Source organism: Salmo salar, chromosome 01, assembly GCF_965601325.2.
Source record: "Salmo salar chromosome 01, fSalSal1, whole genome shotgun sequence".
In the NCBI taxonomy this organism is placed as follows: domain Eukaryota; kingdom Metazoa; phylum Chordata; class Actinopteri; order Salmoniformes; family Salmonidae; genus Salmo; species Salmo salar.
In genome coordinates this window covers 169,686,361-169,706,213 of record NC_138291.1, presented here as the reverse complement: position 1 = coordinate 169,706,213, position 19,853 = coordinate 169,686,361, and the positions used below count along the sequence as shown (strand labels likewise).

At 45.7% G+C, this 19,853-nt stretch overlaps 1 protein-coding gene across 2 annotated transcripts in view; it reads right to left on the bottom strand.

Moving 5' to 3' along the window:
• Nucleotides 1-19,540, bottom strand: part of pkn3 (protein kinase N3) — a 28,926-nt gene extending 9,386 nt beyond the window's left edge. Inside the window, exons 1-9 of one of the 2 annotated variants that reach the window (XM_014143065.3) lie at nucleotides 19,212-19,540; nucleotides 18,104-18,383; nucleotides 17,625-17,782; nucleotides 15,279-15,408; nucleotides 13,768-13,919; nucleotides 7,241-7,463; nucleotides 6,766-6,948; nucleotides 2,778-2,887; nucleotides 1,672-1,815 (exon numbers count right to left, since the gene is read on the bottom strand). In XM_014143065.3, coding sequence (XP_013998540.1) covers nucleotides 1,672-1,815; nucleotides 2,778-2,887; nucleotides 6,766-6,948; nucleotides 7,241-7,463; nucleotides 13,768-13,919; nucleotides 15,279-15,408; nucleotides 17,625-17,782; nucleotides 18,104-18,383; nucleotides 19,212-19,232 — 1,401 coding nt within the window. In that variant the 5' untranslated portion in view covers nucleotides 19,233-19,540. The remainder of the gene's footprint in view (nucleotides 1-1,671; nucleotides 1,816-2,777; nucleotides 2,888-6,765; nucleotides 6,949-7,240; nucleotides 7,464-13,767; nucleotides 13,920-15,278; nucleotides 15,409-17,624; nucleotides 17,783-18,103; nucleotides 18,384-19,211) is intronic. The other variant, XM_045693178.2, reaches the window with a different exon arrangement.
• Nucleotides 19,541-19,853: the final 313 nt, after the last annotated feature.

Below are 19,853 nucleotides of genomic sequence, written 5' to 3'. Positions count from 1 at the left end.
TAAAAACAAGAAGAAGCGGCTCCATTTACATAAGTATTCAGATCCTTAACTCAGTACTTTGTTGAAGCACCTTTGGCAGCGATTACATCCTCGAGTCTTCTTGGGTATGATGCTACACGCTTGGTACACCTGTATTTGGGAAGTTTCTCCCATTCTTCTCTGCAGTTCCTCTCAAGCTCTGTCAGGTTGGATGAGGAGCGTCACTGCACAGCTATTTTCAGGTCTCTCCAGAGTTGTTCGATCGGGTTCAAGTCCGGGCTCTGGCTAGGCCACTCAAGGACATTCAGAGACTTGTCCCAAAGCCACTCCTGCATCGTCTTGGCTGTGTTCTTAGGGTTGTTCTGTTGGAAGGTGAACCTTCCTGAGCGCTCTGGAGCAGGTTTTCAATCAAGGATCTCTGTACTTTACTCCATTCATCTTTCCCTTGATCCTGGCTAGTCTCCCAGTCTCTGCCGCTGAAAAACATCCCCACAGCATGATGCTGCTACCACCATGCTTCACTGTAGAGATGGTATTGGCCAGGTGATGAGTGGTGCCTAGTTTCATCCTTATTTCTCATGGTCAGAGTCCTTTAGGTGCCTTTTGGCAAACTCCAAGTGGGTGTGCCTTTTACTGAGGAGTGGCTTCCGTCTGGCCACTCTACCATAAAGGCCTGATTAGTGGAGCGCTGCAGAGATGGGAGAACCTTCCAGAAGGACAACCATCTCCACAGAGGAACTCTGGAGCTCTGTCAAAGTGACCATGGGGTTCTTGGTTGCCTCCCTGATCAAGGCCCTTCTCCCCGATTGCTCAGTTTGGCCAGGCGGCCAGCTGGTTCCAAACTTCTTCCATTTAAGAATGGAGGAACCTTCAGCGCTGCAGACATTTTTTTGGTACCCTGCCCCAGATCTGTGCCTTGACACAGTCCTGTCTCAGAGCTCTATGGACAATTCCTTTGACCTCATGGCTTGGTTTTTGCTCTGACATGCATTGTCAACTGTGGGACCTTATATAGACAGGTGTGTGCCTTTCCAAATCCATTGAATTTACCACAGGTAGACTCCAATCAAGTTGTAGAAACGTCTCAAGGATTATCAATGGAAACAGGATGCACCTGAGCTTAATTTGAAGTCTCATAGCAGGGTCTGAATACTTATGTAAATAAGGTATTTGTTTATTATAAATTTGCAAAAATTTCTAAAAACTTGCTTTGTCATTATGGGGTATTGTGTTGATTGATGAGGAAAAATATAAATTTAATCCAATTAGAATAAGGCTGTAACGTAACAAAATGTGGAAAAAAAGTCAAAGGTTCTGAATACTTTCCAAATGCACTGTAATGTCTAATAGTGAATATAATAGTGATCAATCAAATGTATTTCTGAAGCCCTTTTTACATCAGCAGATGTCACAAAGTGCTATACAGAAACCCAGCCTAAAACCCCAAAAAGCAAGCAATGCAGAAGCACGGTGCCTACGGAAAAACTCCCTAGAAAAGGCAGGAACCTAGGAAGAAACCTAGATGAACCAGGGTCTAAGGGGTAGCCAGTCCTCTTCTGGCTGTGCCGGGTGGAGATTTTAAGAGTACATGGCCATTAAGGCCAGAGAGCGTGACATATTACTGATTGTGGCATATATAATATAGACTGTGACAATGTCTTATTGTGATTGTGAAATAAGGGTGCTAGTTACCTCAGCGAACAGCATGCCCTGGGGCTCCAGGTAAAGGCACATGCCGTGGCGCTGGTTGTCCAGGAAGTCCTCTAAACGTAGGAACTTGACACCACACAGAGCCCTCCAGTCCCGCCAGTACACCCCAATCTCCAGCTCCCTGGACTGGAAACAGACAGTAATTTTTAGGGAAAGAAATGCAAATAGATTTGCAGGGAAAAGGGAAAATGTTTACAGACTGCAACACCTTATCTTCCTCTACAAGAAATAACACTTAATCTTGTTTATCTTTAAAATGCCCCAGCCTGAGGCTTTCCGCAGCACAATCCAAAATACCAGTACAGCGCCACTCAGATGTGCCATTTTAAGACTTAGTGGTCATCTATGAACATTTGAACATCTTGGCCATGTGCTGTTATAATCTCCACCCGGCACAGCCAGAAGAGGGCTGGCCACCCCTCATAGCCTGGTTCCCCTCTAGTTTCTTCCTAGGTTATGGCCTTTCTAGGGAGTTTTTCCTAGCCACCGTGCTTCTACACCTGCATTGTTTGCTGTTTGGGGTTTTAGGCTGTGTTTCTATACAGCACTTTGTGACATCAGCTGATGTAAGAAGGGCTTTATAAATACATTTGATTGAGAGGATGCGGACAAAGTAGTGTGTGCCCTTAAGCTAGGAGCTGAAAGTAGTCTTAAAGCTCAACCATTGCCTCCAAAAGCCTGGCATGGGGCTATGGTTGAGATTAGTGGAAAGTGTTAAAGGATTAGCAGTGGGATTACATCTGCAGAGTGGGAGTGGAGGCATGAGATGGGAGAGCAGTGAGCAATCGCCTCTAATAGTTGTTAAAGCCAGCAGACTCTTGCTTTAAGCATCGATGAGACAAGAGTGCCATTGATAGATCAACTGTTTGGAGGTGGCGTACCGGTAACTTTGAAATGTGTAGGGGACAACTGAATGCTGGGGATCCTCCCCATAATTATTCTTGCAATCTAAAGCCAATTTCCTGCATTTCTACACTATTTAACACGACTCATGGCACCAATAGTGTGTTACTTTGAGAAAATACAGTTTCCATGCAAAGGAATAGAATGTGTGAACTGCTCCTACTGGTGTTAAACAAAACACTGACCCGCTCCAGCTCGATGCTGAAGCTCTGGTCCCAGGCATCCTTGCTCAGGGCTCTCCAGTGTGTCCGGCCCACCATCCTGTTGTCCACCTTCAGCACCGCACTGATCTCCGCTGTGGACAGCATACAGCGGGACAGATACAGTCAGTACACCTCCACAGACACACACTAGCTGTCCCAGTCAGATATTGACTGGGATAGTAAATTACCACAGCCAAAGATACTGGGTTTAATGATCATATGCCTCTCATTCCAAAGAGAATAGGGCCATATCCTTAGCTACTTTTCTCAGGTGAGGATTTCTGCTCTTAGTACAGGCTATCTGCAGGTTCCATGAAGTTGAATGTAAGACTGACCTTTTTAAGTGCCACCTGGAATGCAAATTAATACAAATGCTTAGGTCTGCATGCACCACACACCTGCTAATATTCCTCTCCTAAAGTGAGCCCATATTGGCAATAAGTAGTATTTCAGGGCTGGTTATAGCCTACATGGCTCATATCAGGCAGGTGTGTTATTTTAGCAATTGGCATTCCCCTGTAGCCTAACGAATGTAGTAGCATAGTGGCTAGGCTATAGATGGCCGAATCATGAGGTTGCCCATCTGCATTTATTTAGGCTACCCATTAGCTAGATCACAAACTATGTTTTCAGAATGACCAATAATGTTACCAGCTTAGTATAACCATACTCAATACGATACCCCTGTGAAAAAATGCCTTCAAGTCAAATATACAGAACTGTTACTGTATAAACCATGTGGTCAACTCTCCATCTGGAGAGCTAGGCCACTGGGTGTGCAGGCTTTTGATTCAGCACTGCTCAAACACACCCAAGTCAGCTTAACAAGGTCCCATTGAGCAGTTGATTTGTAGAATCAGGTGTGTTAGAGGGGCTGGAACAAAAGTCTACACACCCAGTAGCTCTTTTGGGCGGTACTGTGCTAAAACTGACTGCAACCAAAAAGTATAATAAAACAATTCCCTCATTCAGTGAATCGGGTATCAAAGAAGCTACAGTTGAAGTCGGAAGTTTACATACACTTAGGTTGGAGTCATTAAATCTCATTTTTCAACCACTCCACAAATTTCTTAAACTATAGTTTTGGCAAGTCGGTTAGGACATCTACTTTGTGCATGACACAAGTCATTTTCCCAACAATTGTTTACAGACAGATTATTTCACTGTATCACAACTCCAGTGGGTCAGAAGTTTACATACACTAAGTTGACTGTGCCTTTAAACAGCTTGGAAAATTCCAGAAAAATGTCATGGCTTTAGAAGCTTCTGATAGGCTAACTGACATCATTTGAGTCAATTGGAGGTGTACCTGTGGATGTATTTCGTGGCCTACCTTCAAACTTTGCTTGACATCATGGGAAAATCAAAAGAAATCAGCCAAGACCTCAGAATTTTATTTTTGTAGACCTCCACAAGTCTGGTTCATCCTTGGGAGCAATTTCCAAATGCCTGAAGGTACCATGTTCATCTCTACAAATAGTACGCAAGTAGAAACACCATGGGACCACGTAGCCATCATACCGCTCAGGAAGGAGACGTGTTCGGTCTCCTAGAGATGAAAGTACTTTGGTTCGAAAAGTGCAAATCAATCCCAGAACAGCAGCAAAGGACCTTGTGAAAATGCTGGAGGAAACACATACAAAAGTATCTATATCCACAGTAAAACGAGTCCTATAAATCGACATAACCTGAAAGGCCGCTCAGCAAGGAAGGAGCCACTGCTCCAAAACCGCCATAAAAAAGCCAGACTACGGTTTGCAACTGCACATGGGGATAGAGATCTTACTTAAAAAAAAAATTTTTAAATAGAACTATTTGGCCATAATGACCATTGTTGTGTTTGGAGGAAAAAGGGGGAGGCTTGCAAGCCGAAGAACACCATCCCAACCATGAAGCATGGGGGTGGCAGCGTAATTTGGGGATGCTTTGCTGCAGGAAGGACTGGTGCACTTCACAAAATAGATGGCTTCATGAGGACGGAAAGTGTGGATATGTTGAAGCAACATATCAAGACATCAGTCAGGAAGTTAAAGCTTGGTCGCAAATGGGTCTTCCAAATGGACAATGACCCCAAGCATACTTCCAAAGTTGTGGCAAAATGGATTAAGGACAACAAAGTCAAGGTATTGGAGTGGCCATCACAAAGCCCTAACCTCAATCCCATAGAAAATTTGTGGGCAGAACTGAAAAAGGCGTGTGCGAGCAAGGAGGCCTACAAACCTGACTCAGTTACACCAGCTCTGTCAGGAGGAATGGGCCAAAATTCACCCAACTTATTGTGGGAAGCTTGTGGAAGGCTACCTGAAACGTTTGACCCAAGTTAAACAATTTAAAGGCAATGCTACCAAATACTAATTGAGTGTATGTAAACTTCTGACCCACTGGAAATGTGATGGAATAAATAAAAGCTGAAATAAATCACTCTACTATTATTCTGACATTACACATTCTTAAAATAAAGTGGTGATCCTAACTGACCCAAGACAAGGAATCTCTTACTAGGATTAAATGTCAGTCATTGTGAAAAACTGAGTTTAAATGTATTTGGCTGAACTTCCGACTTCAGCTGTAGCTATTTAATCCAACATGTTCAGGGACTGCATGATCTCTATTTTGATGCGCAATATGTCAAAATAAGATCCAGAATTATCAGATATATTTTTGGGCTCTTTAGAGATTAATTTGCTTGCATGTTTTTGGTACATATTGGCCTAGGCAACATAATTTACCACCTGAGGAAGTAGGAACTCAAACATTAGCTACATTGCTAACTCTAAATATGATATTGTTGCTAGATAGCATGCAATTGATCAAACAGTAAATGTAATGTACTATAAAAACTTATTTGGTAGACCTATATAGGCTACTTGATGTATTCACCACAAATGGCACGCTCAGTATCATCTCAATTACATAATCAGTAAAGTGGTGTCATTTCCTCTATATGGACTCCTATTATTTTTTTTTTTACAACAGTAACAGTAGTTTTAAAAACGGTCTTTCCCGTAATTACATTTGAAATGTTGCTCAACTGTCAGTATGCATCTTTCTTTTCACTTCATGTGTAAAGGGGGGAGAAGGAGTGAGCACCAGCTGCAAAACAGGGACAGGGAAGATACTTTCATTGCAGGAAGCAGGTTAATTAATGCACATTACTGTTGACCAAAGAATGGTTTTAGAACCAAAAAATCTGCAGGAATGTTGTGTAGCCCAATCACTGACGTAAGCAAAATTGCTTCGGTAAGAGGAGGGCAAAGTCGTTGTCGGTAATTTTTTCGGTTTATCATCCCAGCTCTAGTTAGTCTATAAAATTGTACATGCTACCTAGCTCTTTCCTCTGGCAACAGCCTGACTCACACTGGCTCACGCACATGTACACACACAGAGACAGGCAGTTGGGGTGGCTCTCTAACAGGCGGTTGGGGTGGCTCTCTAACAGGCGGTTGGGGTGGCTCTCTAACAGGCGGTTGGGGTGGCTCTCTAACAGGCGGTTGGGGTGGCTCTCTAACAGGCGGTTGGGGTGGCTCTCTAACAGGCGGTTGGGGTGGCTCTCTAACAGGCGGTTGGGGTGGCTCTCTAACAGGCGGTTGGGGTGGCTCTCTAACAGGCGGTTGGGGTGGCTCTCTAACAGGCGGTTGGGGTGGCTCTCTAACAGGCGGTTGGGGTGGTTTTTCACTGTGGAAGAATTAAGCAGTGGCACAATATAACGGAAACACTGTAGTCATCTCTGTCGCAGATTTTAAGACCTTTAAAAACTCAATTTAAGACATTTTAAAACTTAAGGCTTTTAAAATCAGATAAAAGACTACGACTCAAGGACCTGTGGACACCCTGCTAGTAAGTAAATTACCACTCCTTGTTCCTGAACGATATAAAAGTACGAAACATTTGCATGTTTTCCATGACTTGTATTTTTATGGGAGTAACTAAAATGTAAAACAACATTTGCATAGGACTAATGTAGACTCACTGGAGAGCTCATCGGTCTTGGTGATTTTGCCGTTGGTGCTGCGTCCGGATAGACCGGCCCTCATCTTCAGGGACTTTGCCTCGGAGGGGCTGCCGGGGGTGGAGGTGACGCAGGCCATGCGGCACCGACCCGGCACTGACTCCTGCAGGTCCTGGCAGCCCATCAGACGCACCTCCAACCGACCTGGAGAGAGGCGAGACAACATACAGGGAACATTAGTTCAGGCTTACTGCCCTGAGAAGGCAATTCAAACTCCATGTCCTTGGCAGAACTTTATACAAGGGCATACACACATTTTGTAACGGTCTTTTCATGCGAGTAATTTCCTTCAGGTTCACATCAATATACTATACGACAACAAAATATCAAAAACCATACAAAAACAACACAATGAGACCAAAATTACCACACACACATTTTGAATAGTTAACTAAATCAGCCTGCTGTAGCATAGAGTAACAACGCTGTCAGCTACCTGTGAGAGTGGCAGGTTTGAAGAAGGAGGACGACGAACAGGAAGAGGTGGAGTTGAGGCGCTCCAGCTGCAGACCCAGGGAGGGCGAGGAAGCACCCAGTGTGAGCTCCTCCTTGATAATGGACAGTTTGGGGTGGTCCCCGGGCAGCTCGGCTAGACGGCGCTCCAGAGACAGACGCAGCAGGTCCAGCTTCTGGCACGACTCCTGTAACCTTGTCTGGGCCTGGGGGACACATATACAGTCAGATACATGAGAACACACTTTTAGATTTCCTTGTGACCCACAAGGTACACATAACTAATGTTTCCAGCCAGGAAAACATTAACTGGAATCCTTAACGGTGAAACTGCCACATCCGTTTGCAATATTACAACAACAAAGAAGTTACTGCAAACAAATAACTATTTTTTCCCCCTCATAGATTGGACTGGACCATCTCCCTGACCTCATCCAATCGTGCTTCGCATTCTTGGAATAACAGTGAAGGAGCTGAAGCAAAAAAGAACTTTAGCTAAAAGCACTTTTACCAAGCAGGCAAACTTCCTCAGCAGAGTCGCAAAGCACATGACTAAAAGAGAACTACAAGAGGAGTACAAGAAGCTCAAGTCGGAGGCGAGGACGGTCAGTGAGACAAATGACGAGTACAGGGCTGGCCTTCTGGCAGACATTGAAGCTGGAACCGATGAGGGTGAAGAAGCTGAACTGAGCAAGGAGAAGCAGACTGAAGTTGAGAAGACGTTCCAAGAATGCGAAGCACGATTGGATGAGGTCAGGGAGATGGTCCAGTCCAATCTATGGCCTAGATATGGCGAAAATGAGGTGAAGTCTGCAATCCATGAAGCCGAGACAGCCTGTGATGGAGTTGCTCAGATACCCGTTACCGCTGTAAACAGAGATGGCTTTGAGCTACGGTGGGATAGTGTGAAAACACAAGTCCAAAATGCAATCGCAAGCCTAGCAGAGTGGGAGTGAGTGAAAGGCCAGAAAAGAGAAATGCTTGCATGGAGAGGAAATATGCGTCCACGCGGTCCACAACGAAAGGAGGCTGTGTTGTGTGTGGTGATGAAAAGCAGAGAGAAAATATATTATTTTGCAAGCGTTTCAAGGAACTGAAACCGGTGGAAAAGTTGGCTGCTGTAGAAAAGCTTGGGGCCTGCAAGAGGTGCTTGGTCTGTCATGGAGAAGATGATGAATGCAAAGAGACATACCTGTGCAGGAACAGAAACTGTAAAAAAGACCACCATTTCTTTCTATGCCTGAAGGGAGACTTCAGGAGGAGTGACTCAGAAAGAAGACAATTCAATGTGAGAAGGCATACGCGGACTGAGGAGCAGGAAGAATTTCTATCTAAACTCTCCCCAGAGATGGCGGACAAATTCAAGAGAGCGTTCACCAACATCACCGCAAAGACAAACTGTGGTGAAAAGATCCAGCTTGGAGAGATTGTGTCAGGTGCAGTAGAAGAATTGCCAGTTATTCTAATGCTGCTCGAGGTAACTGCCAATGCAGGACAAAAAATTGGAACCCTGATCGACTTGGCATCAGACACAAATTATATCACCCACAGAGCTGCCAGGAGATTAAATCTTCGAAGTGAAAACATCACTTTAGTCGTCCATGGAGTTGGGGGCGATGGCCATGAAGGTTAAAACCAGAAGATATCTCCTCAGAGTGAGGGTCAAAATGCCTAGAGGCACAGAAAGAGCCCATGAGCTTGTCTGCTATGGTTTGAATGAAATTGCCAACATCCACAGAGTCATCAAACCTGAGCAACTCAAGAAGTTCTTCCCAGAAGTCAGTCTAGGAGATCTGAGGAGACCGGAGAGCATTGAGCTACTGATAAGCCACCGCGAAGGAAGACTTGCTCCGCAAAGAGTGAAGGTGATTGGAGCCCGCTAGGAAAGATTGTTGGTGGAGCACATCCAGATCTGTTTGAAGAAGTCGATATGGCCGCGCACAGGTCTGGAACGCACTTTGCTCGATCCATGAGAGCAACCGCTGTCAAGTATCAAGAGATAATTAAAACACAAGAGTTCACAGCTGAAACCAAAAGCACAGTTGCTCGCAGAGAGTTCTTGGATTGGTGGAAATGGGATAGCATTGGAGCAGCTTGCGAACCGAAGTGTGGAGGATGCCGGTGCGGCAATTGTCAACCAGGAGGCAAGGAAATGACTCTGAGTGAGGAAAGGGAGCTGGAGATCATAAGGAAAGGCCTCACGTACATCAAAGCAGATGCTCACAGCGATGAACCGCACTGGGACACAAAATACCCCTGGATTCAAGATCCAAGTTCCCTTCCCTACAACAGGAGTGGGGTTGAAGCCACCTTCTTAAGAACAGAAAAACAACTCAAGAAAGAGCCAGAGTGGAAAATAGCATACACAGCTCAAGTGCATGAAATGGTGGAGAGAAGAGCAGCAAAGAAACTCACCAAAGAGATGATCGCCAGCTGGAAAGGACCAGTATGGTATGTCAGCCACTTGGTGGCGCCAAACCCACACTCTGTCACAACACCTGTGCGACTGGTATGGAACAGCAGCCAGAAGTTTAAAGGGGTCAGCATGAATGACCTGCTGCTGAAAGGGCCTGATGTCCTCAATCCCATCCGAGCAGTACTACTCAGGTTCAGAAGAGGTGTCCATGCTGCTCTTGGCGACATCAGGAAGATGTACAATTCGGTGTGGTTAGAAAACCTGGAGATGCATCTCCACAGATTTCTCTGGAGAAACACTGAGGAGGAAGAGATTGAAGAGTATGCCATCACCAGAGTCAACATTGGCGATCGACCAGCAGGGTGCATTGCACAACTGGCCATGAGAGAGACAGCAAAACTGACCATGTTCGCTCACCTGGAGGAGGAACGTAGGATCCTTGAAGAGGATGCCTATGTCGATGACATCCTGACTTCCCATAATGACTTACAAAAGCTGGACAAGGACACCAAAGGAGTTGAAGAGATCCTGAGGACAGGCGGATTTTTCCTCAAACCCTGGGTCCGGTCAGGCCAAAGCGGGAGGCAGGAGATCGTACCAGGAGAACAAGGAGCGGTGTCAGGCACAGTACTTATTCTCCCAAACCAGATGAGGAAAGGAGACAATAAAGCCCTTGGAGTTGGATACCTTGTTGAAGAGGACAAACTGCACCTTATGACTTCAATCAATTTCTCAAAGAGGAAAAAGGATGATGAGAGTCGGACAAAATCTCCTTGAAGAAGAGGTGAGAGGGAAAACTCCAAACCCACTGACGAGAAGAGAACGGCTAAGCCAAGTAGCTAGCCTGTATGACCCAATAGGCCTCGTCACACCTGCCAAACAAAAGGGTGCCATTCTTGTCAGAAAGGCGTTTCAAGAAGCTGGAGGCAAAACTCTGACCCGAAACACGTGGGACAAACCTCTGTCTGAACAATTGAGAGAAGAAGCCATCAAACTGTTTGAGGAGTACACACGTCTTAGCCAAATCACCTTCCACAGAAGCCTCAGACCAGTCAACTGGCTTGGTAAACCTTGGGGAATAACATTCTCTGACGGAAGTGAGAAGAGCTATGGAGCTGTAGTGTACTTCAGATGGGAAACCGAGCAAGGCATCCAAGTCAGGTTGGTTGAGTCCAAAGCAAAACACACACCTTTGGACCAAAAGGGGGAGGCAGTGAAAGCTGAAATCTGCCGTGCTGTCTGCGCAGCACGACTTCGAAAGTACATTGAAAAACACAGTCATATAGAAATTGAACGATGGCTCCATCTGCTGGACAGTCAAACTGTGGTGGGAGCTATCCAGAGAGACAGTTATGGGTATCAATCTTTCTTCGCGAACAGAGTCGGAGAGATCCAGAAATCCACATCCGTCGAAGACTGGTGGTAGATCCCGGGAGGCCTGAACAGTGCTGACATCATAACAAGAGGGGCAGCCCCGGAAGACCTCCAAGAAGATTCCATGTGGCAAAATTCCAGCGTTCCTGCGGCAACCCATGGAAGAGTGGCCACAGAAGTCAGCCAAAGAAATTGCAGCTTATGCCAAGGAAGGCATAAACAAACTTCAAAGGAAATATTTCTCTGCAGCACTGACCAGAGCGCAGGCCAAGAGAAACAAGAATGATGTACTTCCTGAAGTGGGAGTTCAGCAGGAAAGTCAGAGTGATGCACAGCAAAGCAGGCAAAATAACCCAGATGAACCTAAGACTAAGATCCGAAGACCACCAGCTGGCTCTGCGGTAACAAAACTGATTGACATCAGGAAATTCAGCAGCCTGACCAGGCTGATCCGAGTCACAGCCTGGGTTTGGAGAGCTGCAACGAAATGGAAAGAAGTGTTGACCAGGAATTCAGCCTCAGATAAACCAAAGTGGGAGGAAATTCTTTCAACAAACTGGAAGTCCAGAGGCAAACAAGCTGTACTCACTGTTGGGGAGTGTGAAGATGCACTAAGAGACCTGTTCCTTGCAGCACAAGAAGGTATAACCTTTCAAGGCACCACTCTCAACAGACTCGCTGTTTACAGAGATGAAGAGACTGGGCTCTTGGTTTGTGGAGGGAGGTTCAAGATCTTTGATGAGGACGAGACTGTTGTACCAATTCTACCATATGAGGCATGGATATCCACTCTCCTAGCCCAAGAGGCCCATGATGCAAACCATGAAGAAATAGCAGGTACACTCCTCCGGATGAGGAAGAAAGCCTGGGTGATAAAAGGCCGGAAGCTGGCTAAAGAGAGAGTTGACAACTGTGTGGTGTGCAGAAAGGCTAGGGCCAGAAAGTGCCAACAGATCATGAGTGACCTTCCACCCGAGCGTATAACACCAGCCAGACCATTTGAGTACACAACGGTGGACTTATTTGGACCATATGAAGTCAAGGACGAGGTGAGAAAGAAAGTCAAGCTCAAGGTGTGGGGAATTGTCTTCTGCTGTATGGCATCCAGAGCTATACACACAGATGTTGTCAGTGACCAGTCAACTGAAGGCTTCTTACTGTCCTACCAAAGATTCACGGCACTGAGAGGGCATCCAAAGAAACTGTGGTCAGATCCTGGAAAGAACTTTGTGGGTGCCAGACCTGCCCTCAAAGAGCTCTACCACTTCCTGGATCAACAAATTACATCTGAGCTTGAAAATGAAGCTTCAAAGCATGGAACAGAGTGGAGCTGGAAGATCCACCCAGCAGACTCCCCTCACAGGAATGGTGCTGCAGAAGCAGCTGTTCGCACTGTGAAGCGGGCCTTGCACAATATGAGAGGCGAAGGACTCTTCACATGGAGTGAGTTTCAAACATTTATGTTCATGGCTGCTAACCTTGCCAATGAAAGGCCCATAGATGCCAGGACTCAGAGCCGGGAGGACTGCATAGAATACATCAGCCCTAATTCTCTCCTGCTTGGAAGGACTGGACCTAGGGGAGACTTAGGAAGCTTTGAGTTTGAAGACTACTCCTACAAAAGGTTAAGAGTCATTCAAGCAGAAGTTAACTGGTTCTGGAGGAAGTGGAGTCAGTTGGCTGGACCTAACCTGTTTGTGAGGAGTAAGTGGCACACAAAGCAGCGAAACGTGGCCGTTGGAGACGTCGTCTGGCTTGCAGACCAGAACGCTTTGAGGAGTCAGTATAAGCTTGGTAGGGTCGTCAATGTCAACGCTGACAAGGAGGGCATTGTGAGAGATGCAAATATACGAACCTTCCCAAGTTATCCCATCTCAACTTTGAAGCATGTTTGTGGAGACAAAGCAAAGAAACGTTCAACCAAAATCCCTGCTACAATTCTTCACAGGGACGTCAGGCGTTTGGTTGTGTTATTACCTGTAGAAGAGCAGAAGTAAAGCGATCGAAGATGGAGCCGATGTGACCTCCTTGGGTTCAAGAACCAGGAGATCAAGTGGGAGGTGTTGCGTCAAAAGACAGGTATTCATATTCAAGGCGTTCAGATTTTCAACTGATTTCAAAGATAAAAACACCAGCAGGGGGCGAAAGAGTGTATGCATTGTGGAACCCATCATTAGCTTGTGTTTCCCTGGGGAACATATATACTGGTGCACCTTTGTGATAGCAGGTGGTGAAATGTTTGGTGGAAAAGCATTTCACTGGAAGTCCTTCACGGAAGAGGAGACTCTCATCCATACACATTCAGCTCATTTAGGATTCTGGAGACTCAACCGGTTATCAACCTAACTAACTAACTAACTGACTAAAGAAATAAAATAAGTCAGAAGAAAATTGAGTTGTCCCTTGCGTCCTTCAGTCCTTAAAGGCCTTTTTCAAGTTTGGGCAAAGAGCTGCAGTGTGAACCATACACAACTTGACAGACATCATTGCATAGAAAGGCAACATAAGTACAGCATTTAAAACATTTTTTTACCTTGAAGCACAACGCTCCCCACTTCTGCTTCGTCAAAAAAAATAAACCAATAACAATGTCTGTGGGACGGACAGTGGCGCCGTTTCCCACTACTGCAGATTCCATCTTTAAGCTGCAACCCAAAAGGAATCAGACCTGTATTTACCAGATTTCCTCTAAAGACCTCGGCTATATCCTGGTGCCCTACCTCTGCCAGCGCTCGGCGGTCCTGCACTTTGCGCCCGCCCAGGTGCTTGACCACATTCTTGGCCCCCTCTGCCACTGCAGCCTCGATCTTCAGGTGGTGCCGTAGCTCAGCCACCCGCAGCTCTAGAGGACTGATCGTCTCAGAGGGACGGCCTGCAGGGAGGGAGGAGGAGGAATGGGTGAGCATTTATTCACCAATGGACGAACAATTAAAAGAACGGCACTGGAAAAAACACTAAATGTACAGTAACACATACACTACATGACCAAAAGTATGTGGAAACCTGCTCGAACATCTCATCCCAAAATCATGGCCATTAATATGGAGTTGGTCCCCCCTTTGCTGCCATAACAGCCTCCACTCTTCTGGGAAGGCTTTCCACTAAATGTTGGAACATTGCTTCCATTCAGCCACAAGAGCATTAGTGAGGTCGGGCACTGATGTTGGGCGATTAGGCCTGGCTCGCAGTCGGCATTCCAATTCATTCCAAAGGTGTTCGGTAGGATTGAATTAAGGGCTCTGTGTAGGCCAGTCAAGTTCTTCCACACAGATCGACAAACCATTTCTGTATGGACCTCGCTTTGTGCACGGGGGCATTGTCATGCTGAAACAGGAAAGGGCCTTCCCCAAACTGTTGCCACAAAGTTGAAAGGCATTGTATGCTGTAGAGTTAAGATTTCCCTTCACTGGAACTAAGGGGCCTAGACCAAACTATGAAAAACAGCCCCAGACCATTATTTCTCCTCCACCAAATTTTACAGTTGGCAGGTAGCGTTCTCCTGGCAGCCGCCAAACCCAGATTTGTCCGTCGGACTGCCAGATGGTAAAGTATGATTCATCACTCCAAATAATGCGTTTCCACTGCTCCAGAGTCCAATGGCGGCGAGCTTTACACCACTCCAGCCGACGCTTGGCATTGCGCATGGTGAACTTAGGCTTGTGGGCAGCTGTTCGGCCATGGAAACCCATTTCATGAAGCTCCCGACGAACAGTTCTTGTGCTGCCGTTGCTTCCAAAGGCAGTTTGGAACTTGGTAGTGAGTGTTGCAACCGAGTACAGACTATTATTACATGCTACACGCTTCAGCGGTCCTGTTCTGTGAGCTTGTGTGGCCTACAACTTCGCGGCTGAACCGTTGTTGCTACAAGATGTTTCCACTTCACAATAACAGTACTAACAGTTGACCGGGGGCAGCTCTAGCAGGGCAGAAATTTGACGAACTGACTTGTTGGAAAGGTGCCACCCTATGACAGTGCCACGTTGAAAGTCACTGAGCACTTCATTACGGGCCATTCTACTCCCAATGTTTGTCTTTGGAGATTGCATGGCTGTGTGCTCGATTTTATACACCTGTCAGCAACAGGTGTGGCTGAAATAGCCGATTTGAAGGGGTGTCCACTAATTACATACTTTTGGCCATGTAGTGTATAACCAAGACATGGCAAAGGACAAACAAGCTCACACACACACAACCTGTGTGTGTGTGTGTATATATATATATCATCTCTTACCATCTGTCTCTGTGGCTTCCCGCTCCCCCTCTCTAGCTTGGGTGACTTTGACAATCTGCATGCGGAGCAGCTCAATCTTGGTGCGGCTGTCCTGAAGCATCTGCTGGGCCATGGACAGCATCTTACGGTCCTTGGGAGGGGAGACCACACAAGACAGTTCCATCTCAAAATATCCAACTAGTGCACAAGTCAGCCATGTCCTGTACCTCACTTGTCCATGATACAGCATCCCTTAACAGCATTGGCCACTTACAGCAGTCCTAGTGCCCATGTTCATTGACATGCATGGTGCTATTTTTTTATTTAACCTTTATTTAACTAGGCAAGTCAGTTAAGAACAAATTCTTATTTACAATGACGGCCTAGGAACAGTGGGTTAACTGCCTTGTTCAGGGGCAGAACGACAGATTTTTACCTTGTCAGCTCGGGAATTCGATCCAGCAACCTTTCAGTTACTGGTCCAACGCTCTAACCACTAGGCTACCTGCCGCCCCGTACTAGCCAACACCCATCTCCACTAACACGCCTTCCCTCAAAGTCCACGACATCATGATGAATGGGGCCCTCGAGAACTCTGCCTTGCCAAGTTTTAATTGACAGCTCAGCCAACCCTTTACAAGCAGCAACATTCCTCTGATGTGAACACTCTCGGGCGGTGTCCCCATAGGATTTCCAAAGTAAAAGTAAGGTGGTGTAACCTAGCCAATCCTTTCATTCTCATGAATGGAGAAGATGGGGAAGGGAAGCGGTGTAGTTACCGCTTGATTCAGATGCTGCGTTAGCAACAAACTAATCTAAATTACAATTCAAGGCAGGTGAGGTGCTCTCTGCAGCACCGCACCGTAGTTGTTAGTATGCAGATTTACTCACTGTTACAGTAAATCGTGCATACCTTACTCATTTTAGGAATCAAGCATTAACGTAGGCTTAAATTAAGTAGAAAATCTCATGCCGCAAATGTTAGAAATGAGCCCTCAGGTGTTTTACTGCTTGGCTGGAACAAAAGCCTGCATCCACACATAAGCCCACTTTAACTTCTTTAAACAGTCACATTTCATTGGTAGAACATTTTTGCTAGAATTCTTCCCTTTACAAAAGTCCTAATTTATGAACGTCCTCAGACCCTATGGGCCTAAAACCCTTAATGTTAGGATTATGGCTAGTGTTACATTTTTAATCGTTTCACAAGCCGCTCTCTGGCCTCACCTTGAAATGCAGAGAGGTGTAATGGGTTCACACTCAAAAAGATGTCGCATAAAGCTTTCTTCATTATTCAATGTTTTTAATTATTTTCACTGTACACAGACGTTTTGGCTTTATTTACATTTACATTTAAGTCATTTAGCAGACGCTCTTATCCAGAGCGACTTACAAATTGCTGGATTCACCTTATGATATAGCCTTCAGTGTGTGTAGGTACAATTTTCTTTCATTCATAACAGCATTTGTAAAGAATATGCGATAAGTTACCCCCCCCCCTTTTGTCGGGGTGTCCTTCCTGGGCTGCTCATTTACAGAGTTTATCCACTCTTCACTGGCTAGCGACACAGACCACCATACTCGGTCCTTCTGTCCCCTTCACTCGCTCTTAACACTTAAGACACCCAGCTTCTCAGAACAACAGCATGCTGAGAGCATCCTCCTTCAGTCAACTTCGTCCCTCCTCCTTGCTTTTCTCCCTCTGGAAACAGACTTCCTTCCAAAGGACAAGTTTACCTCTGTGCCTGGAAGGACCCTGGCTGACTATACCCTATAACTACATTGGCTGGCATAGAGTCACATGGTCTGCTGCTGTCGCCAAGCCGGGAGGAGAGAAGTCCACACATACACACCCTTCTTCTGAGCCGACTGGGTTTATGTTTGTGTGAGCATATCTCCAAGTTTGAGTGACTGAGTGTGTGTGTGTGAGTATGTGCATGTGGTGGGAACTCCATACACAAGCAGAGTCTGAAACGCACAGAACAGTGGAGGCATAAATCACTAGCTGCCAGTGCAGAGTTCAACAGTGTGCCTACTGAACATTCAAAATGACAAAACAAATGGGAGCCTTGTGTCTAATATACAAGCCACTACATTAGACAGCATGATGTATTCTGTTCTTCAACAGAGTCAATATCACCCAAGGAGGACTTTAAAGGAGTGTGTGCGTCTTGGGGGGGGACAGAGTGCTAAAATCCTTCTGGCATTGGTCCAAAACAAAAGTGCTGAGGCACTATAAATGCCTTAATTGAATTGGCTCTTCACTCATGTGGTGAGTATAGTGGTTTCCCAAACATTGACCTTAGTGGCATGTGTTACATGGAAAGCTCATTTGACAGATGTATAGTGTAAATGTGTGTGCCAAACCTTGACGGAGCTGCTGACGTAAGTCTGGATGATGTTCTCGGCCCCCTGCTTCACCTTGGTCTCCATGGTGAGCTGTTTCTTCAGGGCACAGATGCGCCCGGCAAGCGGGGATGTCACCTCCTCCCAGCGACATGGGTCAGGCGACATGCTGTCATCTGCTTTGACCGAGACACAAGCAGTGAGTGACAAGACAGAAAGTTTGGGATACAGTTGCTGAAAAAGCCTATACAGTGATCTATTAGTCTTAGCCTATTCCTTGCAACAAAAACGTACAATTACTTGTTCCTACTACTAATAGTATCTGTTTTAGATGGCAGATTGAGCATAATTTGTCAAAAGATAATATTGTCATGATGATCATCATGATTATTACTAGCCTGTATGTGTTGTAAAGCTAACTCCCATGTCTATGGTCATTGTCAACCATAGAAGTCAGCTTCACAGAAAACCTCAGATCTGAGAACAGTCATGATTATTACCTGTGGGGCTGTCCTTCTGGGGCTTGGGGGTGATGGCACGGGTGTTGAGCTCCTGCAGCTCCCAGTGCAGTTGCTCCAGCTTGCGGCTCGACGCCCTCAGCTGGCCCTCCACTTCGGCGGCGCTCTTACGGTTAGTAACGGCCCGCCGCAGTCTCTCGGCCGCCTCCTTGATCCTCAGCTCCCGCTGGATCTCCTGCCTCAGCAGGGTGCGTGCGTCCTCCAGCCGCTGCTGGAACTCCGGGTCCAGGATGTCCCCCTCCAACCGGCCCGCAGGCAGGTGCTTTGGGAGGGATGGAACTTTTGATGAATGGAATGTGGCAAGTTGGCAACGGTTTATATAAGAGCAAATTGCAACAACCGGGCCAATATAAGCCAATGTGTTGTGTTTGCATGTGGCACCAGTTTTTGTCCAATCAGAACATTTGTAGACGAAAGCTCTATAGAAGAACAACCCTCCCTGCCTAAAGGCTAAGGGAAACACTGAATCATCTGACCACACTTCTGACACACCCTGACATCCACCGGCCAAATCAGAATTAATACTGTAACTACTCATTTATGCTTTTTAGCACTGGATATTTCAAGAAAGGTACATTGTAGTTGGTGATGGAGCAGTGTTATGGCTTGGGAAGTAGAGAACCGAGAGTAGATATAACTCTGCGGCATGTCAGCCAATGGAGTTTTTGGCTGGTTACAAGTGGAAAAACCCCTGTCTGACTGTCAACAGTAACACGAATCATTGAAACAAACAGGTTGATATAGTTTGCTAACTACTTTGATATTTCCCAGGCTGCATTGTCGCATTATGAAAACGTAATTAATAAAAGCTAAGTAAAGTGGGGAAACCAGTTTAACCAGAACCCCTCCATTGTCTGGTGCTATTCACAAGGATTTTTCACTAGACAGTGGTAGAAACACATCTTGATGAGAGAGATGCTTTTGTAGATAGTAAATTGACGTCAGCTTGCTAGCAAGCTAGCCAACTGCTCAGCAAACTGAACCGATAAGAAAAGTTGTCAAGTTAGCTACCCATTGCTTCGTTCTACTAGCTGAAGAACAGTTCGATAAAAGGCGCACAATTAGGCTAAATAAAACAATCTGTGCTTACCTGTAATGTTAAATCTGCCATGTCAGACTCAAAATGTCAGAAACGCGATTATGGATTTCAAACTGGGAGGGTTGGGAAAATAGCCATACACTGACCACTCTAAAGTCAGCGTCTCGTCCAGTGTCGCTCGAAAGAAACACAATTGAACAACTTTATAACCAGTTTAAATAACGTGAACAGATTTTTTTTGTTTTTGTTACCACGACCGACAACTAACAGTTGTAAAAGTGACAAAGGCGCAGTAAAGCGTTCGCACGTACCGGTTCCTCGTCCATTGAATATATTCGGTGGCAAAAGCAAACTGTCTGGACTTCCTGGCATTACACACTGCTGATGGTTTGAATAAACATCGACCCCTCCCCTTACAAAATGTCGATTGGCTGAATGTCCTGTCAACCAAAGCACAACCACAAGAATGTCCAATCAGATCGTCTCCCGTGCTATTTTGGATCATCCTTTTTGTGCACCTGCCAAGGTAACTCTTTCTCTGAAAACAAAGTTCTATTTACTCAAAACTGTTTATACCATAGCAGATTTCCATTTAACAAAATAGCCCAAATGTCCTGGCAAAATGCAGTATTGTTTTCATTATTGTTGTCAATCAATAATTACTAACCTACTGGTACTGACAACTTGGATGGA